The sequence below is a fragment of the Myodes glareolus genome, chromosome 10 (assembly GCF_982192425.1).
Source record: "Myodes glareolus chromosome 10, mMyoGla1.1, whole genome shotgun sequence".
Taxonomy (NCBI): Eukaryota; Metazoa; Chordata; class Mammalia; order Rodentia; family Cricetidae; genus Myodes; species Myodes glareolus.
Window position 1 is genome coordinate 66072568 of NC_142035.1, and position 23289 is coordinate 66095856.

The window sequence follows — 23289 nt, forward strand, 5'->3', positions numbered from 1 at the left end:
ACTGTCACAAATATACCCTCATCAGTTTGACACACAAATGCATTCTTTAAACTGTAATATTTGACCTTTGTTTCTTTTCTCCCTACAATCAAATACACATCATTTTCCCACACTGGTCCTGCACTTCAATATCAACAGGGTACCCAACAATGTACACTATTTCTGACTCTACCTAGAGTTAGCATAGTCCTGTAAGAATACCCATCTCCAAGCACCAGCCATCTATGGGGTACCCATGGGTTGGGCATGTAGTTCAGGAGTAGAGTGTTTGTATAGGATTTTAAAAAGGAAATCGCTAACAAATATTGCAGCTGTCAGCTCACAACTGAAGTTATGTGTGTTGCACTCACACGAGATTGGATATTTCAGCAGTCTATCAAGGAACAGAGAGTAGATCACAGGGACCTACCTTTACTTCTGAATGATTAGATATTAATATATTCTGGGAGAGGAGGGAACCACTGTCTTTAGTTGTGTGCCCTCTGCTGAGCCCACCAGATTCCAAAGCATAACTCTAAGCCCATGGTCACTAAGATGACCTATCAGTAGGTCATAAAACAGATAATAACATAAAAGAGAGAATTATTGGAAAGAGAGGGAGTAGTAATATGATAGGAAAGTGGGGGACAAGAATGGATAGCATGCATTGTGTACATGTGGGAAATTGCCTAAGAACAAATTTAATAAAAATTATGCTAAAGTTGGGTAGAGGTAGTACACACCTTTAATCCCAGCACTGGAAAGGCAGAGGCAGGCAGTTATCTGTGAGTTCGAGGCAGCCTGGTGTTCAGAGTGAGTTCTGGGATAGCCAGGTCTACACAGTGAAACCGTGTCTCAAAATACCAAAAAAAAAAAAAAAAGGTCAAAAGAGGTAACCAGGTTAGCCCCAGTTCTGCTGTGCTGTGCAGAATAGAAACTTGGATTTCTTGACTCCTTCGTTGGCATGATTCATAGTGAATAAGACCTTGCTCTGGGTCAGAACCCATAATAAGAGTAAAACATGTTAATGGGGAAATGAGTTTAGTACAGTTTTGACCAAAACCAAGGAGAGAAATTCTCAGTCTGTCCCTGGGGCCCATGGCAGTACTCTAGTTTACAGAAAAAGAAAAGGAATGTGCATATTTGATTTTGCTGTTAACTCAAGTCAGCAGTAGTGAAAGATGGGGCGGGGTAGAAAAACAGTCGTGAAAGATAATGCCCTTTCCTGGGACAGCTGAGAGCTTGTGAGATTAGCTACTTCCGTTCTCAGTTTGGTCTTTCTGGAAGGTATTCCAATCCTCAGGGCCACCATAGAACTCAGTAAAGTACTTATGATTAGTGATTTGTTAGAAAGAATACAACTCAGGACCATTTGAACAGAAATCCTTGAGTCTGGGGCTGCACGGGTTCCCATGCTCTCCCCTGGGGTAGCAGCCTCTCAGCACATTTGTGTAGTCACCAGAACCTCACTCAGGAGCTTTTATTGGTGGTGGTATTTGGTTATGCTTTATTTACTTTGCTTTGTGGTGCTGGGCGTTGGGCCTAGGACGGTTTGCCTGATAGGCAAGTGCTCCACCACTGAACAGCAGCCTTGATCTTTAACAGTTTTATAGGTGTTGTTGACTGGTTGGATCAATGGCCACTGGTGTTGAATTTGAAATGAATCCTCTCACCTTACTCCAAGAGGTTAGGAATACAACTGACCATTCTGACCCTGTAATTTGATTTCACCTAGCACTAGAAAGTTCTAGTCTGTCTGGACCCAGGTGTTACCCTGAAGTTATCTGGCCCCTCAGCAATGTAGTCTCATGCCATTCACATTCCTAGCTATGACCAAAAGGTTATGAGGAGCAAAAATTGTTCCTACTGCTCAGGACCTCCTTTGCCAGGAAGAGAAGGAGAAGCTAAGTGTGTATTTCACCATTTTAGCTGGATTTTAAACTTGAAAGATTTATAATTAGGGATGCTAGAAAGGATGCAAAAGCAGCTGAGAGAACATAACTGACCTTCGGAGTTGCTTCCCATTCTCCCATGGCAGGAGATCTGCATTTGTTTTAGCATTTATCTTTGTAATATAAGCTGTACTTAATGTGACTTGAATGAGCATACTTACATTCAAGATTTGAAAGAAAACATCTTCTGCATACATAGTGTCTCTACACATACACATGCATATATATAAACACATATGCCTAACGTGTGCATCAGGACTAGAGTAGTGGATCTCCTTTCCTGGCTACAGGATGTTATACTCATTTTAACAAAGGAACTCTGCTCTTTGAGTCTCGACTTCAGTCGTTTCCGGTAACGTAATTATGTTAGCAATTTCGAGAAGAAATTTGTCAGCGTTTGAGGTGAAAACAAAAATAAAAGTGGAGCAAGATTGCTCCTGGAATAGCTTTTGAATTGCGTCTGTCACCGCGGTGATCAAGACTCAAGACAGAGCGTGTTCTGTTTACAGGGTGCTCGACAGTTGCTAAAAGCGGCAATGTCAGAGAGTCTTTGAGATCATCATTAATTCATTCATCTCCGCTTCTCAACGTGTTCTTCCCTGAGCGTCACAGCCATGTGAGCCTGCTTAGAAATACATCCTTCTGAGACGAGTGCCGGTCCCTTCAAAGACCTTCGTAGCAGTGGAAGCAGATAGCATTTGTACTATGCTAAGTGTGAAGTGCAAAAATATATGTGCAGAGTGCTGGGCATGGAGGCTCACACTTGTAATTGTAGCACTTAAGAAGCTGAGGCAAAAGGCATACTAAGACTTCTGCCTAGGCTTCAGTGAGATCCTCAAAAAAGTAAAAAAAAAAAAAAAACAGAATAATATACTCATTAAGTTGATTTCTTTTGGAGGGTATAGCTATGCATTATTATAAAAGTAATTCTTACATTCCAAGAGACTGAGGCCTTTGATGGTCCTCAAAGCCAGAGTTAATATTACACCTTAAGGTCACTTAAGACTTAAGACTGGGTCTAGAGAAATGCCTCAGTAATTAAGAGCACAGACTGCTCTTCCAGAGACCCTCAGTTCAACTCCCAGCAGCCACATGGTAGCTCATTACCATATGTAATGGGATCTGATTCCCTCTTCTGGTGTGCATGAAGACAAGTGACTAGTACACATAAACAATAAATAAAAATTTAAAAAAAAAAACTTAAGACTGTTCTCCTACTGTTTTAAGACTACTCAGCCTGTTTGTTTAACCTGCCTCTAAGTGAGCAAAGTAACAACCAGCCTTACTTGCCTTGACTCTCCCACGCAATCAACGCTTACAGCCTAAATCACTGCACAGTTGTAATCGTAATATTCTTTCATGCCCCTGATCCTGGAATTCTGCATATATGTTTGAACATGTGTTCTGATAATCATTTGCTGAAAACAGCAGATACAAGTGGAAAGCAGCCTTATAAAATGGATAGCCACCCCAAATGCTGAACAAAGCATTCAGCTATTGCTTGATAATGTTTGTTTGTTATCTGGGTCAATTAGAATCAGTGACTTAATCATTTATAAAACTCTGTTGAAGATTAGTGTTAAGGATCCCTCATTCTTTTCCCATGTGATACTTTCTGCTGCGGTTCAATAAAACAGAGAACAATGCTCTCTGTTAGGGACAGACACTTAGGGACAAACAGACCCAGGAACAGATTCGCAAGACAGCCTTCAGACAGGAATAGATTCAGACTCATAAAACAGGCAGACAGGATGAAGGAAGATCCAGGAGACTGAATTAGAGAATTCAAATCTGGGCTTGCTCTTAGTCAGGTGATACCAAGAGGAAGCGCTTTGATTTCTGCCCTTAATTCGACACCGACACATTATTGGTGACTCAGTTTATTATTAATGCATTCAAACAAATACTGGAGGACGGTAGGGATTGTGAGGTCATAAAGTGGGGTTTATTTTTGCCTGCCTTCTAATCTTTCCATGAATCTTTTGTTACCTTTATCCCCTCCCACAGTCTTTTCCCCAGAGGATGCTCCTTCCTCTCCTTGTGTCCATGGGAAATGGTTTATCTGAGAACAAGTGCATGCTTGTCAGGCCCAGAACTTGGAGATTGGAAGACTTTCAAGAAGGAAAAAGAAAAGACTTCCCCTTCCTGGGATTTTTCTGCCCATTGTCTCACTATGTATAGAGATTTGAGAGAGGGAAGTCGTTTCCTTTTTCCTTAGGGTCAGTCTTGAATAAATCCACTTCACCAAAATCTGTCCCTGGAGTCTTCAGTAGAGTGGAGTACAGACTTTAGATTCCAGTAGTACTTTCTCCATCCAAAAGAACCAACTGACTCAGAAAGATGGAGTGGAGGAGTTAGCAGAGATGCTGTAGTCACCTCCTGTTCTCTCCACTTGGATAGCCATCTCTTCCCTTCTCCTGTCGATGTCTGTATTGTTTGCTTAGTCCAGTGATGGGAAGAAGTGGAGAGCAGAAACAATCCTGGCTTTGCACGCAGTCCCACCCCTGTTTTGAACTATCTTGAGCTCAGCTTGTAGCTCTTACCTATGGACTCTAACTTTGCTCTGTAAAGCCAGAGAAAACTAATCTTTCATATGGCAACACTAAAATGTTGAAGAAACTCCATGCCCTTTCTTCCTCTCTGCTTTTCTTCATTGTATTAAGCCTTTGTGCTTCCCACATTCCTGCGGGGTGCTGTTTAAATCCTCTGCAAAGAAGTTTCCACTGGTCAGTGCTGAACCTGAAGCCGACAGGATACAAAAGAACTCCAGGTGTGTCGTGAGCAGATGAGGGAGCAACAGCTGCCCATCTCCCCTCACCTAGAGACAGAGTCAGAACAGACCCAACAAGTCTCAAAAAGGACAGTAGTCTCTTGCCTCCTTTCTGGGAAACAGAAATATGTAGAACATAAAGATAGACTTGGTTGTATGGTTTTTGGTTAAAAAAGTCTCTGAAGCTATCGAAGTAAGCCTTGTGCAGTGGCCATCTCAGACTGGGACCTGTGTGGAGTGCAGTCTCGCAGTAACACTGAGAGAAGCTCTCACCTCAGACAACCTGACCCTGAACCCAGGAGCACAACCTCAGTGTCTTTCAAAACTTGGGAACTTTTCATTTTGAAAATGTAAGTTTGAGTCCCCTTCCTCCTGCCGTTGCTAGAGATTCTAGTCTATCCTGATTGGGGGCCATGTGGACTTTAGACGTCTTGCTTATGTAACCCAGTCTAGCACACAGCAGTGTCACTCAAACTCATGGCACTCCTGGTGGCTGGCTCAGCCTCCTCAGTGACGGGACTGCACGTATACACTGCTGGGAACAGAAGGTCTGATTATCAGTTTATGTGTAGACACCATGGCAGTGAGATGGATACCCAACATGGGCCAAATGGCTAACCCTGGACATCTGTGGGGCTATATGTCCCCCAGCACAAAAAAAGGCAGATACCAGATAACAAAAGAACACAAAAGTATGTAGTGATGTGATGTGTTATGTAACTATTTCTGGAAAAATGTGACATTTGTGTAGGTTCTTTATAAATATGGCTTTAAGGTCAAAACCAGAGACTTTACCTTCACCAGCCTGTCAGGACGAGCCTACTTCTGTATGACCTTATACCAACCTATGTGTAAGTCCATGTGGACTGAGTACCTGCCAACATCTGGCTGCATAGCAGCAGCCTTTACCCAGAGTGAGTTCAGTGTGTCTTCTCTGCCTGCAACTCCTCAATGAGCCTCCTCATCTCCTGACGTCACAGCTATGATGTTCGGGTACCACCCTCAGCGTGTGAAGATTCGATTCTCAGAGCTTCTTGTTTTCTCTGCTAATATACTCCATGGTTTCATCTGCTGGGATTACTTCCCTCACCATCTTACAGGGAAAAGTCCCAATTCATAACCTCCCAACTAAATCTCCTCTTACCAGAAGCCTGGCATTTCATGGCTGCCTTTTGGCAGCAACCAGTACAGATAATAAAAAACCCACTGGTTAAGTAATGATCTCCACAGGGGTCGAGTGGCTAAGTATTGAATTAGATGCTGAATTCTCTAAAAACGTGGGGCAGGAAGGAAAGAAGTATCCCTCAGAACAGAGTGAGTCTAGACATGAAGGCAAAATCTTTTCTTCTGCAAATACCATCTTGGTGTGACTTGAGGGAGAATTGCAGAGAGCTTGTGTGCCTGGAAGATAACATTTAATGAAATGTCCTTCATACTCACCAGTCTGGATCGAGGAAAGCTTTACTAGAGACAAGCGAATAAAGATTTGCATTTCAGAAGAGAAGTGAGCAAAGCTAAATTCCCCCACCTCAAGCAGCATCCCAACATGAAGGCAAAGAGAATCCATGCACTTCCTTCCACCAGGAAACGTTACCTAAGGTCTTGTTCTTGCTACTCTTGCTTACTGAGCAACCCCATGGCTGTACCTTTCCTTGGCAGATTAGGATATAACCCATGCCTCTTCCCACTTAAGCCACAGTACAAATGCACAAAGCTCATTTAAACCCAAAACACCACAGGAATGAACAGCTGGTGGTTCTGATAAAGCGAGAAATGTAACCCTGGGAAAGCATTCTGGAAAAAAAAAATCAATGTGAAGGAAATCAAAGAGCTTATCAGTCTCAAACCTCAAACTTGAATTGCATTTGGGCCACAGGTAATGGAGTGACTATACTGCTTAAAGAGATGAGAAGTCTATTAGACATAAAAGAAACCCAAAGGCAGACAGAGTATGGCCGGTATGATTGCTCATTGTGGAGCCTTACACCGTTGTCTTTATCTTTCCCATGGCCTTCCATCTCCAAAGATACTTTATGTTTTAATATGGCAATTAGAGATCCAGACTTCGGGTTTTCATTCTAATCAGGAAGGATTAAAGCAAATTTCACAGGCAAAGGCAAAAAGACACTTTCCACCGTGTGATGTCTTCTCAGGGAACCTTTCCAGGAAGTCCATTCTTTAACGTCATTAGCCAGTTTCTGGATGTAGGTTAAGGGGTGTGGAGTACCATAGTACTTAGTGGGAAAGAGTGACACTCTGAACAAAGAAAGATCTTGCTACTACAGAAGAAAAGGAGGATGGGTACTGGGCATGCAAAATTGTGTCTATTATATAAAGAAGATGCCAGTAGTTGAATTTGAAAGCAATAATAATAATAATAATAATAATAATAATAATAATAATATTCTTGAGGCTAGAGCCTCAAGACCATAGAGATTCACAGGAGATAAAAAAGGAAGGGGCTCTAAACGTGAGTTGACCTCTAGAATTTTTCCCTTCCTTGCCTAGCATAGAGCTCTACTTGACTAGGCATGACTATCAGGCTGCTTAGGAATATTACTCAAATTTCCCAGAACTGGCCTTTGTGTGTGTGTGTGTGTGTGTGTGTGTGTGTGTGTGTGTGTGTGTGTGTACACATGTATATATGTGAATGTAGGAACATTTATGGAAGTCACAGATGTTCATCCCTGCCTCTCACCTTGTTTAAGACGGGTTCTTTTTTAATTCACCTCTGACTGAGTACTCTAGGCTAGCCAGCCCATGAGCTTCAAGGGATTCTCCTGTCTCTGTCTCCAATCTCGTCGTAAGAGTATTGAGATTACAGACATGTGCTACCAAGCCTGACTTTACATGAGCTTTAGGGATTCAAGCTTCAGCCTTCACTCTTACACTGCACATACTTTACTTGCTGAGCTGTTGTCTCCAGCTCCATAATTTGTTTTGATAATATTCTTCATGGGACATGGAACAACAAGTTTTTCAGATCATGTGTGAGAGCCAAATGTTTCTCTCTCTCTCTCTCTCCCTCTCTCCTCTCTCTTTCTCTCTCTCTGTTTTTAGAAAAAGCCTCATTATGCAGTACTGATTGGCCTGAAACTCACTATGTAGATCAGGTTGGCAATGAATTCATAGAGATTTGCCTCTCTCACCTCCCAAATGCTGAAATTAAAGACATGCACTATCATCAGCAACCAATTGTTCATTTACCATAAGAAAGCCATATAATTTAACTTTTACATTATAGTTATATTTTAATAATAGCCATCCTCGGGGAAGACACACCACTTCACTATCCAATACCAAGTGATCAGTCCTAAAAACATGCATGAAAGTACATTATATAGACTGTACATTATATAGCCTGAGGCCATGACTTTGAAAGAGAACAAAGAGGGTATATAGGAGGGTTCAAGGGAGGAAATGAAAGGGAAAATGATGTGACTATATTATAATCTCCACAATAAAAGAAATAATTTTTTTGTAAAAAAAGAAATAGGAGTCTGGTTTTCAGGTTCTTGGGACTGTCTGAGTTATAGGACTGTCTTTTGTTATTCACAATGAGCCTCATTCCACCACACTTGAGTGCACACTCATGAAGAATCAGCCACATGATTTGGAACTTTCAGCCCTACCCTCTAACTTCTTGAACTCTCCAGAAGAAAGGAGCTAGAGACTGAGTTCATCGCCAAAGCCAGTGGTTTAACCAACCATGCCTGTGTGTCTAGTTTGCTTCCTGTTACTATGATAAACACTATGGCCAAAAACAACAAAGGGGAAGGAAAGGTTTGGTTCAGCTTACAAGTTATAGTTCATCATTAAGAGACCAGGGCAGGAGCTCCAGCAAAAGGAGCTTGAAGCAGAAATCATGGTGGAAGGCTGCTTAAAAGCTTACTCTCCATGGTTTGTTTGGCTACCTTTCTTATATAACCCAGCCCCATCAGCCTAAGGATGGTACCTCCCACAGTAGGCTGGGCCCTTCTACATCAAATACCCCTACAGACATACCCACAAGCTAGTCTGATAGAAGCAATTGCTCAATTGAAGCATCTCCTTTCCAGGTATGTCAGGTTGACCTCTGAAGCTAACTATAACACTATGAAATGAAGCCTATCATGACATTTTGTTTATAATTTAACAAATAAAGCTTTCCTGAAGAGCTAAGCCACTAGATAGCCATAGAAGCCAGGCAGTGTTGGCTCACACCTTTAATCCTAGCATTCAGGTGTAAACAGAGACTGCTCTTTCATTTCCTGGCTGCTCAAACCTGAAATAATCACACAGAAACTATATTAATTACAATACTGTTTGGCCAATAGCTTAAGTGTATTTCTTACATGTTGAATTAACCCATTTCTGTTATTCTGTGTATCACCATGAGGCTGTGGCTTCCCAGGCAAGGTTCTAGCGTCTGTCTCCTTCCACAGATATGTGTCATCCCCCTGACTCCCCATACTCTCTGTATATACCTTCCAGCCTGGCTATATTCTGCCCTGTCATAGACCAAAGCAACTTTATTCATTAACCAGTAAAAGCAACACATATATAGAAGGACATTCCACATCATTCAAAAGGCAGAGGGAATCTCTGTGAGTTCAAGGCCACCCTGAGTGATTAATCCAATCTCAAAGAGAAACAGAGCCGGGCAGTAGTGGCTCATACCTTTAATCCCGGTTCTTGGGAGTCATCCCAGCACAAGGGAGGTAGAGACAGAAGTGATATAGCTGGGCGGAGAGAGAAATATAAGGCCAGAGGAGACAGGAGCTCAGATGCAATCTGAGGAGACAGTCTGAGAATGTAGTCTGGAGATACAGTCTGAGGATTTATAGAGACAGGATCACCCCTTTGGGTATGAGCATTGGTAGAGGTAAAAGGTCTCTCTAGTGACTGGCTACACTGCTTCTCTGATCTCTAATATCTGACTATGAGCTTTTGTTATTAAGAACCTATTCGAATACATGCTACCGAAGCCTCTTTTAAAAACCCTAAACTCTGGAATTTGGAGACCTTCTCAATTGAGGGAAATATGGAGAAACCTGGAAGGTGAAGTGCGTGGAGATAGGTTGGAATGCCCAGACTCCTCTTCCATATTATCAACGTAAAAACTACAGCTCCCATCTTAAAGGAAATAATGGTTTTCTAGAGCTATTTTGAGTGGTCATGGCCCAGGAACACAGAGTTAGGTCATCCCAACTTCCATGCTCCAGCGTAGAAACCATTTCCCAGGGTTTTTTTTTTTATAGTTTTACAGAACTAAGAAAGACATAAACCAAGGCAACTTTAAAATACATTGGTGGGTACACCAGAGAGGCAGATGCAAGGAAGTGGGGAGAGCTATTTCAGAGGCCCAAGATGTTATCAGATGGCATCCTTAGCTCATGGATTTGGAGACGCTAATGTTCTGATAAGTTAATAGCTTCTAGGGGGGTTTTATTTATTATCATGAGGTGTTAAATCAGATACAGGGGCAAGGAATGGCTGTTCCAGAAGGCTAAAACTAGACCAAGATAAAGTAATTAGCCTCTGAACCTACAAAATTCCAATCTCTCCACAGTACTGTATTTCCAACTGGTCCGTCAGTCTCTGTAGACACAGAAACTCCTTCCAGGAATTTTTGTTCAGGTCAGATACAGCTTCTTTTCAGGAATTTTCATTCATAGTATCTTGCCCTAAATATGTCTTTCATGTTCCTTGGTTATATTTATGATAAACTATTAATAACAGGTAAAGTTACTTCCTAAGCTATGATTTGTTCTTGTTAATTATAAACTCAGAGAATTGTCAAAACCCCTAATTTACAGCTAGGCGGTCACATTCTGAGGCTTGAGTGTGAAGTGGGGACAGTATGAAATAGGGCTGAGCTTTTAGTATGTGGGGTAATAACTCCAGACAATGTCATGGTTGAATTGGTTAGTTGATGTCTGGAAAGCTGAGTAGTTGGTTAATGGGAAGAAGAATCTCCATGTTTGATATGAAAGTGCTAAATAGAAGGGCAGTATTTTGTTTGCTTCGTTGCTTGGTTGGTGTTTGTTTTTAAATCATTCTGTGCAGATATTTAGAGATAACCACTCATCCTGCCATTTTGAAACATAACTTAGTTCAAATATGCATGATACCCAAGAACAGGACAATGTATAGAAAATGACTTACAGAGTTTGACTTAATTTAGTCTTGTCACTATTGCATTATTCTGAACCCAACCTAGTGAAAAAAAATTAGTATGTATTTATAGAGAATTTCCAAGCCATTTAAGAGGTTATAAAAAGCTATTTGGTTTCTGGAACTGGAAAAACAGCTTAGTTAGTAAGGTTCTTGCCTGTAAGCATGATCCCCAGAAACTATAGGAGTTTAGTGTGGTTGGTTTTGGTGTTTGTTTTTGTTTTGTTCTATTTAAGGGCATGCAAAGATAGGCTGATCTTTGGCGCTTGCTGGCTAGTCATCCAAGTCAACTTGATGAATTTTAGGCCAGTAAGAGACAGAGAAATGACACCGAGGTTGTTCTCACAAGAACAAATGTCCTTACTACCCCACCCCTGCCACCATCCCCTCCCCACTACACCCCAAGAAAGAGATATGGTTTCTGTTAAGACGGTTTAAATGATAGACTTTTTTTTTTCACTCAGAAAACTGGCTTTGAGGGACTGGATAAATGGTTAAAATCAAGTACAGCTCCTACAGAGGACTGAGTTGAGTTCCAAGGATGCACATTTGGCAGTTTACACCCATCTATAATTCCAGCTCCAGGGAATCTGGTGCCCTCTCTTGATATCAGCAAGCATGCTCATTCAAAAGCACCCCCCCTCCACACACACACAATTTAAATCATTTTAAATCTTTCCTTCAAAGAACTGACATTCCAAGTAAGAGGTGTTGGGCTTGACATGTTTATGAGGCTCAGATTCAGAGGTTTTCCAATGACAAATGCCAGGGGCAGAACTGGATGCCATTGTGACCAGTGTTTTTACAGGTTTGCTAGGCTTTTTCATTAAATCTCTCTACAATGAGGCCTCTGGGATAGTCTATCTCCAAACTTACAGGTTAACCCTTTACAGAAGAAACAAAAAAGGTGACAATTTTGACATGTTAATGTCAGACATTTGTTTTGCCACAATTCTTGAAAAATTTGATTAAAGTACAAATGATGTATATTCCAATTCTGAGCTCATACCTTAATGTACAAGGATTATTGTCTTCATATGGTAATGCATGCCAGTGGCCACATCAGAGGAGCAGTAGGTGGCAACTGAAGTTCAAGGTGTCAGTCCACCAGGAGGAAACTCTCTGATGGGTCAACCTTGGTTAGACAAGGCCCCGAGATCACAGACCCTGGAATGTCTTTTGCTTCTGCTGTGCCTTGACATGTTTGTTGCTGTTATCTTTCTCTGGTATCTGATATGGTTGGAAGGATGTGGGGAGACCCCCATTGCCTGTAATATAATGTGCTTATCTCACAGAAACACCTCGTTCTACTGGGCATGTTTACCTGTGACTTATTATGAAGATGATTCCTCCCTAAACTGTATTGTCTCGTTGTTAATAATAATGTGAGCTTACACAGAAATTGATGAATAAAAACAAATACAGGAAATGCGACACAGCCAGGGACTGTGAGTTTTGCCTAAGGAGCTGCATAGGCTGTAACTTGGGTTAATGATTTAAAAAAACAATTGAGTCCCCAGGAGCCAGGCTGGCTCTAATTCTCTTAATGCTGAAAGATGCAGTCACAGGTTTTGTGTGCTGAAACAAAGCTTTAAAATAACTTCAGGTTAGATCAGATGTTTTGTTAACAACTTTGAGATGAAAAATGCCAGAAAATAATATAAGACTCACAAGGACACATAGCTGAGGTCAAAAATACAAAGCAGCTCAGTTGTTACTAGCTGACGTACCTCTCCTTGCTGATTGATTAATGACCAAAGGTGATTAATTCCTTATACCCATTTCTGCCCTCAATCTCCTGATATTAAAAAAAAAAAACTATTGATGAGTGGGTATGTACTCTAAAGATTTCAAGTAGAGCTGACTGATTCTTTTTCATATATAAAAGTTTGTGTTTGTGATTCCTTTAAGATTCCCTGTAAAATTACCTTTCAAGATAAGTAATAAAGTAATTGACCTTTCTTTGTAACTGCAAAATGTAGCCTGCCAGTAAAAGACCTGACTGAGAAGAATACCTTGCTTGCTCCCATGGTTAATCTATAACAAGGTGCTTGGGTATGAATGTACATGGGTTCTTGGGATAATTTGCTTTTTACCTATAATACATAAAATGTTTAATCATGTAAGGGATTTGGAAAACATGCTGTTTTTTTTAACTGTTTGTTCTGTATTCATTATAATCATTCACTTGAAACACAGAATAAGCACATTGTAAATTTTATATTGCCTGAAAGATTTTGCCGGGGTATCTAAGCTGTAAGAACAAGAATAGAGTTAAGATGGGCTAGAAGAAAACATCAAGAATGAGAGAGTTAAAATGAGTTAGAAGGAAAACATCAGGAGTGAGAGTTAAAAAGAAAACATCAAGAATGAAAGAGGAAATCACCAGAAAAATAGAGTATGCAAAAGAAGACTAAAGAAAGGGTCTGAAGGAAGCCATCAAGAGAGTGTGTGAGTGTTTTTTCCTTAACTCTTTCAGATAGAACAATCTAGTATATGCTGAAGCCATGGATTGCTTTCCAGCTCTATGCTGTCCTGTGGCTGGCCTCCCTGCAGCAATAAATGGGTTTTACCTGACTGAACATATTCTGATTTTGTTTGTGGGGCCTATTTGTAATCCCTACTGAATTTCCTACATTATCTCTTTGCTTCTCAATGCAGATCTAACTGGCTCAAAAGCCCAGACACTGATTCTGACCAGCTCTTCCGCATGGTGGCCGAGGTCTTCATTCTGTGGTGTAAATCTCACGTAAGGACACACTTGGACTCTAGATTCTGAACAGTTTTGGCAGGTATAGGTCTCGAAAATCTTTCTTTTAATGCTTGCTTTTCTTTTCTTTTAAATCTTCCTCTACCCTGGCCTTCTTTAGAACTTCAAGAGGGAAGAGCAAAACTTTGTAATTCAAAATGAAATTAATAACTTGGCATTTTTAACCGGAGACAGCAAAAGCAAGATGTCAAAAGTAAGTCCTCAGGAGTCTGTGTCAAGGGTGGTTGAATCTTGACCTCTTGGATCTAGTTCATAGTCTGTGGGCCTTTAGTGTTACATCCAGCTTAGGTTCCACCATATAACTAGCAGCCTCTACTGCTATTTCTTTAAAATGTTCCAGAAGAAGCATGGTCATCCTGTTTTGTGAATAAATAGGTGCTTATATATAGAAAATCTAAGTCTCAAGCCTTGCCCCCAGGCATCTGAGAGGTCTCCAAACAGATGTTCCTGTGATTGGTTTTAAGACAGAAGTGTGTCCAGTACAGCCACACTCCAAAAGTGCAGACACGCAGTAACCTTCTGATGGGCTGGGAGGAAATGGCCATGCCTTCACACCTCCACACCACACATCCTGACATCATGTTTTCTTTCTGTTTGGAACTTCAACATCTGTTTTATTACAGATGTGCTGACCTCTTAATGCCTTTGTTCATTTCCCATGACATTCTCACTCAGAAAGCCAATGTCTGTCCATCTCCTTGCAGGAGATGTTAGAAGGAGGGTGTGTCACTATACTATCTGCGGAAAAGGCTAACCTGTGGAAGGGAACTGTGATACAGAAGTGGGCAAAGTAGGCTTGCATTTCCTTCTCGTGAGCTCTGTACAATGAAGCTTCATTGTCTTGACTGGAGAGAAACAGCCATGCACTGCCACGCTGCTTCAGCTGCACACACAAGAATCAAGTCTTCTTACCTATAATGTCTTCTTATCAGCATGGTGGCTTACTCTTGGCTCTGTTTCCCTAAGAACTGTGCCTTGGGGAGGTTTGGCTTATATGTCAAGGCTCAGTAGCCTGTGATAGCTGAGAGACACCCCTCTCATTGTTGCCAGTGCTGCCTATGAGGAACACAATAGTGGAATGTGCTTGGGACCCAAGACGGATTTGGCAAGGCAGGAAAACATGGGCTTGTAGGGAAGACCTACAACATCTTTCTAGTAACCATTTCAGACAGGTGACCCATGTCTTGTCACTGCAAGAAAGGCTATTATGATACCACAATGAAAATTTAAGTACCTGGGGCTATACCAAGTGGGGCGACTAGCTCTGATCAACTGCCGCTACTCCGCACTGCCTCTTCTGTCTTTCATCTCTTTTAACGCTAACACTCTTCTAGTATCCAAAATTTGACTGTAACATTTTCAATCTACGCTCTAGTATGCACCAGAGTACACTTTGAACATAAGCTGCCTAATAAAGTTGACATTGAAAATTGCTCATATGCAGATCAGCGAGATTATATTTGAGGAGAATCTTGGCTGGAAAGGCATCTTATGGTGTCTCCTCTAGTCCTTTACATACACTTATCTGGTTTCTCACATTTTTTTTTTTAACATTCGCCTGTTGATGGGCATAGCTGCTCACTTGAGGAACACAAGCCCAGGTTTCCCAGCTTCCTAAGATTCCAGCTTATCTAAGTTTCTTTTGCAGGGTCTTGCGGCCATCATGAACTGTCCTTTAACCCAACTTCTTGCAGAAAGTCAATGAATCCCAAGCAGACCCATGCTATCTTTTTACACTGGGTTGATCCTCTGGCTCAGGACTGACCCAGTTAGCATCCATAACAATCTGATATAAGTATTTGGATCCCTGATGCATAGGAACGGGAAAAGCCATCTCAGCCCTCTGGTGATGAATGGTTCTTCCCGGTCCTTGAGTTTATAAATGAATGAGGCAACGGAAAACCATTTCTTAACTCAACTCATGCACTAACAAACTAATAAAACATTTTTTTCATTCACAATGCTAATGAGGAAAGGGGACATTTGCTTGGATCATTCACAATGTTGAATAAGGAAGGGAGAGCATTTGCTTGGTCAGAATGATCATGTTCAAGACATGGATATCGTCCCTCTTGGAAAGGTTCATTTTTGGAAGAACCTCCATTTCCACTGACATTCTATGCTGATAGTTTCTGAGCCTTATATATTCACACTGTCTCTGTTGCCTGAGTTAGGACAGAGAAAATAATAGCAAATAGACAAGAAACAGCAAGGAGAAAGTCATGCCCTCGACTGAACTGCTCACTGGGGCTTTGCTTCATTCACTTAAATCCTCAGAATTCATCTTTTCAATCTGTATATAGGGGTTGGGTTTGCTATCTGACTTTTCTAGGTTCTACTAAGAGACTCTAGTTAAGTCAGTCTTCATCAGTACCTGCCAGATAAAATATCATTTAATGAACACATTAAGATAGATACATTACCTCCAATAAATAGCCATTTCTGGTATCTGAGAACAGAGAACTACATACGGGAAGCAAGAGAAGTGATTTTCTTTCGTATCGGTAGAATTCCTCTTGCCCTTGCTCCTGTATGATCAGATGTTCTCTGCTCCCTGCTCTGAGTGGGCACCTGTCACGTGGGCTTGCATTTGTCTCTGTTCTTAGTTGCATTCTGGCGTTGTAGAAATGAAGTTGTTTTGGGTGCATATGGCGGCCTTGGTGGAGGTTTCCATCCATGAATGCTGCATGTCATACACTGCATAAGCCATGTTGATGACAAGGAAACACAGAAATATACAGTGGGCCATGCCGTTCCCACCCAAAATTAACTGAAGATCCTTTCAAAGACATTATTTTGCTGGCAGCTCAAGCACATTTCCTTTCTGAAAGCTCATTGTATATTTTGTTTATAAAGCTCCAGTTTGTGAATATATGTTAAGCTAATGTGACTAGTTGAGCAAATTGATTTGGTTTGGTTTGGTTTTTAAATGTACTTTGTTTTCTGGTGATGTGGCAGCAGCTTCCTCAGAGGGGAATGGTAAGTTAGAACGCCATCTAACAAAAGAAATGTTAAGCCAGCCAAAGAAATGCTAGCCAGTCCTTGACCAATATTGTAAGCACTAAAATACACCACAAAAATCCAAGAACTAGGATGTGTTTTGAAATGAGTTGAAAAAGGACAGGAGACCCCAACATAAAATAAAAGGAAAAAGAAGTAAAAAAAAAAAAAAAAAAAAAAAAAAAAAAAAAAAAAAAAAAAGAAAAAGGACAGGAATTGTCTAAGAAGATATATTTGATCAAAATCGTGTGACTTTTGCTCACATATACACATACATACACATTTACACACACATACACACACATACATACACATAGACACAAATATACACAGGCACACACACATATACACATACACATATATACACACATACACATATGCACACATACACACATGCACATACACACATGTGCACATACATACACACGCATGCACACATACACATATATGCACACATATACACACATACACACACATGCATCATTCTCCTTTACTTCCTCCCTCTGCATCCTTTCTCTTTCCTTTGTCTTACACTTTTGAAGTCTCTCCCATTCGTGCACTTGTGTTCTCTCTCTCCCGTCCTTCACCCCTCTCTCTCACATACATGCTTACCCTTTCTCCCCTACTCTCTGTCCCTTCCCTCCTATCTGTTCTCTTTCTCCTGTTCTTGATTCTCCGTTTGCATGTTCTCCCTTTCTCCCCCTCCACTCCCATCCCTATTTCTCAGACTGATTTCTAGAAATTCTTCTTTCCTCTAACATCTCATATTGAATTGACTTCCATTAACTTGGCTTACCCTCTAGATGGTGTAAGGACTTCCCACAGTGCAGGTCTGCCTTTGATCAAAAGCCTGATGAGAGCCCCCTGCGCTCTGTTGGCACAGACAACACCAGGCAACATATATTCATCAAACCCCCACATCTCAAAAAAAACATGAAGGCTGCAAAGTCTGGTTTGGTTTGTTTTTCCCCTTAAGGTCTACACAGCAAGTCACTTGTTTTATCATAAGGTAATGCTGCGGTTTATGACCTGTGAAGGGATAAGGAAAATTACTTGAGGGCATAGGAACCAGAATTCGGGAATTAACATGTGATAATTAATCTTGGCAATATGTGAAGAATAAAGGCATAGCCTTTGGGATGTAGGAACCTTGACTTAAAGCTGCAGTGTAAGAAGGGAGAGGCTCTGTTGTTTAGGTTGTGGAGTGATCCCACATCACTCTGGACAGTCTACTTACTCCCAGAAACCCCCTCTCTCTTATTTTCCTCTCCTTTCCTCTCTGTGTTTAGAGACCGTCCGTGTCTTTCTATGCAGTCTGGGCTGACCTCACATTCTATCATGTAGCCCAAGCTGTCCTTGAACTCTTCCCCTACTTCCAGGGCTGGCATTAAAGGTGTGGGTCATCATGCCCAGCCCAAAAGTTTAGTATGGTCTCTCCATTGTCAACATTGTTTGCTCTGTTTTTGCTCCTTTGATTTCAGTGCTTAGGATGGAAGCCAGGGCCTTGTGTGAGCTATGTACAGCCCGGCCCTTCCAGTAATTTTTAAAATAAATTTTTATAATTACAAATAGTCAACACAAAAAGGATTCCAATTTTTGTTTTGTTTCCATGTTTGGTTTTGGTTTTAGTTTTTTTTTTTTATTTAAGAGAGAGAAAGGTAGGGAAGATCTGGGAGGAATTAGGAAAGGGGAAAGAATATGATCAAAATATATTATATGAAAAAATTTTAAATATAAAAAGTGGGTAAAACAGCACATTAGGCTGATGTTTTGTACATCAAATGCATGAAATGAACTTAAATAAAGATAATTTAAAGTTTTTTGAAAAGATTTAATATATATTAAATACATATATTTATACACATATTAATACATATATATTCATAGCAGACTTTCTAGCAGAAGCAAAGGCATTGTCCTTAACTTGATTCTCTGGTTTGCTGGAGTCTGCTGGAGTCTGCTGGAGCAGTTTAATATGGTGGGTAGGAGGAATTAAAACCTGAGGTCTTTGGGTACCTGCAAATTATCTGCAGCCCCCTGCGGTTACAGGAAGTAGAAGAGGAGACTCTGTAGATGTAGAGTTACTGCGAGTAGCTGCTCTATGGGTGGGATCTACAGAGCATACACTTTGGAAGGCGGGTCTCTAAGGTAACTTCTTCCCAGGCCGGAAGCGCTTGATGAGGATGTATATAATTCTTGGCAGACAAATGGACCTACACTCTAACTTCCCCTCAGCCTTCAGGCTATGCTTACATGAACTGTTGAGTATCTGTGCTGCTGACTGAGCAACTGGGCCCAAGAAGCTGTGACTAACATGCCGCCTGATGCTTTGGATCCCTGCTTTCACTGACTGACTCCTCTCCTTGTTTCTTTCCCTTTGTCTTTCCACACAGGCCATGCAAGTAAAGGTACAGGTTAAATGCATGATGTGTCTTTTCTGTCCTAGTATTAAAGGTGCCACGCTCTGTCCCCCTCCACACAGTGGGTACCCGGGGAAGACAACCGCCTGTCCGAGAGTGAATGCCGGCTTATCCACCCTTGGAATGGGGAAGCCAGGCAAGCCTTGCTTTAACTGAGGTCTCCTTGCTATTTCTGCTCCCTTCCCCAAATGCCTATGCTCTTAGTTGCATAGCCACCACACTGCCAGGGATAGGGAGGATGGGCAGGAATCGGGGAACTCAGAGCCTCACTCTTCTGCCTTGGCACCAAGTTCACATTTCTAATTTCTGTTAGTGGCCCCAGCTCTTTCACACTGTACATGCTCCGCCTCCGATTCAAGCTCCCATGATTCAAGGAGAGTCTCCCAGGGATGAACTCAAGTTTGAAATCAGCAGATAACCTTAAGCTTTTGCACAAAATGTAGACGTGATGGAATAAGTTTCCGATTGTTCCTGAAGTTTGTGTAGGCATTCTTCCCCTTCTGTCTACTAAGAAGTCTGTCTACTAAGAAGTATCTAATGCTATTGTTCCAAACCCCCAGACCCAAGGGATGTGGTGGAGAATGGGAGGCATGTAAGAGCCAGTTCACATGCAGTTTGCAGAAAAGAGAAATGGAGCCTTGGCAAGACAGACTTGCATCTGGGTGACATCTCAGATGCTTTCTTACTGCGTGACCTCAAAAAACTCAAGATCCCTGAGCATCATGGTTTCAGTCCTAAACTATTTCAAGCTTGTTCTGAGGACTGGAAATGCTCTATTTATGCTTCGGGTGTATCGAAGTCATACATGTAGACATTATGCTTAGAATAGGATACAGGTAAAAATTAAGCAGAGACTAACTGGGAAATCATTTAAGTTCTATATCAAATCCACAATTACATTTTGGCATATTTACCCATGTGCTGTATGTTATTGTTCACATTTACACATACATGATACTGTGTAGTTCATATGTATATAGCCAGATTCCACCCTTAATGGATAGTTTAGGTGATGAACTTTGCTGCTGGCATTCTCCACTTGATGGTAGAACCAGAAGGAAGCTAGGGGGCTCAGTGAGCACCAGAGCTTGCAGTGTCGTGTGAAGCACCCTTCACATTCTGCTGTTCTGGGATGTGAGAGGCCTCTGGTCCTCAGCATCTCCTCTTCCCTTCTCATACACGTTACTGCCCTTCTAACATGCATCATGGGGCTGACTTGTGGTTTTGGAGTCCTGAGACAGAGTATCTCTGCAATTCCCTTTCATCAAACTGATTTCCAAATTGGTAATATAACCATCTGGAAGTGCTGCGTGCATAGCCAAGTGGGAAAATAACACTTCCAATCGAGTGTCATTCATCATTAGGAATCTCTTTCACACATTGGAACATAGCCATTGATCCAAAGGCAGAATTAATCCGAACTGTTCTCTAGAAAGCACATTTCTGGGGCTTTGGATTTGACTCAGTGGTTAAGAGCATTTGTTACCTGGGTTCAGTTCCTAGCACCCACATAGTAATTCACAACCATCTAATCCAGAGGATCCGATGCCCTCTTCTGACATCTCTGACTTCACCAGACACACACGTGGTACACAGTCATGATGCATATATACATACATACATGCAAAACACTCATACATGTAAAATAAAATACATTTAAAACATAAAAGGAAAAAAGAAAATGCATATCTCACAAATGGGCCTGAGGTGCCACTTCTAGGGGGAGGGAGCAGGGACACAGGGCTCTGTGTGCATGTCGTCGTAAGCTGCACTGCTGCTACTGCATTTTAGCAGACACATTCTTGAAGCAAAACCAGTTTTCCCTCAGCATGGGCCCTGACTAAAGCCCTCCCTGTTTGTATCAGCTGCTTACTCCGCTGAGGAAAAGTCTATCAAGCAGAGCATCACGTGGTCAGCATTGCTCTGCCAGCCATGGCAACACAAAAACAGGTCGCTATAGCATCTTGTCCCCTGAACCTACCCAGACCTCCACCATGTGCTACGCTATGGGGGCTGAGCATTTTCAATTGCTTGTTTGCGAGCTCCGTCCTCTATTGTGAAGCCAGTCGGATTTCTCTCTCACACGTCCCACTTAGAGCCAGGTATGTATTTTATACCTGTCATCCTAGGAGTAAAGGCACAAATCCATGACCAGGATGGACTGCATAGTGAGACCTCTTTCGAGATAACCAAACACACACACACACACACACACACACACACACACACACACAAACTGCAACTACCACCACAACAAAAACAAAACTGGGGGAACAAAACCACTAATACTTAGCTGAGTGAACTCTGACAAGAATGGCAAGGCCCAAACAAAACCAAGTCTCAAAGCTCTCCTCACTCAGCAGTAAAGAGCACTTGCTGGGCCTTCAGAGGACCTCAGACAGTTTCCAGCATCCTGGAACTCCAGCTCCAGGAGTTTCGACACCCTCTTCTGGCCTCTGTGGATTCTTCACTCATGTGCTCACACCCACACAGAGACACATGTAAGTGTAAATATGCAAAATTAAAAAATAAAACTAAACTCACAACTCCCATAGGGCTAGGGGGTTATTTGTTATCCTTTATTTCACATATAATTTCTCCCACACCTTCCTCCCAGCCAGAGGCTGAAGCCGTCCTACTGTAGGTTTCCCTGTAAGAAACAATAGAGAGGCTATGTGGAAGGCCCATGCTGTAAAACACCAGTTTTGGCCCTGGAAACAGGCCACTGGTGCTGTGGGGGCGCTCTTCCGCATGCCCAGTGCCCAGGACCCGTGCCCAGTGCCCAGGACCCGTACCCGTGCCCAGTGGTAGGGAGCTGTTCTTTGTCGGAGTTTTTTCCCTGTTGTAAAAATCATTCTTTTCGTTGTGATTCTTGTCCATTTGGTGCAGAAGGGAGGAAGCAAGGACTCTGGGTGTCTGTGCTGTGTGTCTAGCTACTGTGGTTTTGTGTGCATGTACGGAAGCCAAGGCTCGGGTTTGGGCTGGTCTTTCATGACCACTGGTTTGTTTTTGCTTAACACTTTTTTTTGTTTTTGTTTTTTTACTGTTCTTTGAAATGTAGTAAGGCCCAGCCTGTACGGACAGGGCCTCAAGGAAGCAAGCTACCCCTGAGCTGAGGCAGTTCCTTTCAGAGAGTCACTGAGCCCTTCTCTTTATCTCAACATCATCTCCTAGTCTGGAGGACAGGACCAGGAACGGAAGAAGACAAAGAGGCGAGGAGACTTGTATTCCATCCAGACCTCCCTCATCGTGGCTGCTCTCAAGAAAATGCTACCCATTGGTCTGAACATGTGTACTCCAGGCGACCAGGAGCTCATCTCGCTGGCAAAATCCCGATACAGCTGTGTAAGCTGCCTGTGCGGTCAGGCTGAGCGCAGAGGACAGGCTGTGGGGAGCGGACGGTACTCAGCCTCTAAAGGGGTGCTCCTGTGAGGGGAGGGTGGGGGCTGAGGGAAAAGCTGTCTGGAAGTCAGTAACTTGGGGTAAGTCTCCTTCACCTCTCTCCTTTCATTCTTCTAAGAAAGATCCCAGTTAAATTGTGCACTAACTCCCTATACTTCCCACATCCTGCTTGGCTTTTCCACTGTGTTCCTTAGGAATAAAATTTAGCATCTTTCCACAGAGGGACACCGATGAAGAGGTCAAGGAACATCTGCGGAATAACCTGCACCTGCAGGAAAAGGTGACCGCTTCCTCTCCCAGGCTGCCCCGTGACCGCTGCCTGCAGGACCCGTCTGCTGTATTTGTCTCTCTGACTGTTAAGCTAGAGTCTTGCTATGTAGCCCAGGCTAGCCTGAAAGTGGAGACCTTCTTGCCTCAGTCTCCCAAGTGCTAATATTATGAATGTATTAATACCCCACACCTTGTTCATGTTTTAAGATGAGTTCTAAGAACAGTTTAATTGCCACGGATAGGAGGCAAAGGCCTGGAGATCAGGAGTTCAAGGCCAGTGTTGGTTATGATAGCAAATTTGAACACAGCCTGGGCTACAGAAAGTTCTGTGGGGTTGGGGGGGAGGCTAAGCGCCATAGCAAAGAGGCCTCTGATAAGTGGGTGTCAAACATTCTACTAAAAGAATATCAAGCCATCGAGGCAGGTGCCTCGAAATGTATGGACTACTAGATTTGTTGACCAGGGAAAGAGGCACTTGGGAGGACATTTTAACACCTGCCACTCTGGAGATTTTTTTTTTAAACAAAATAAGTCTGTGTCATGGGGAAAAAAAGAGTAAGAAAATGAGAG

General features: G+C 42.2%; 1 protein-coding gene across 1 annotated transcript in view; it reads left to right on the forward strand.

Annotated features, from left to right (window-relative positions):
* Ryr3 (ryanodine receptor 3) overlaps window positions 1-23289 on the forward strand; it is a 369298-nt gene that overhangs the window by 297119 nt on the left and 48890 nt on the right. Inside the window, exons 69-72 of the mRNA XM_087910876.1 lie at window positions 13519-13606; window positions 13728-13820; window positions 22222-22392; window positions 22670-22729. Coding sequence (XP_087767002.1) covers window positions 13519-13606; window positions 13728-13820; window positions 22222-22392; window positions 22670-22729 — 412 coding nt within the window. The remainder of the gene's footprint in view (window positions 1-13518; window positions 13607-13727; window positions 13821-22221; window positions 22393-22669; window positions 22730-23289) is intronic.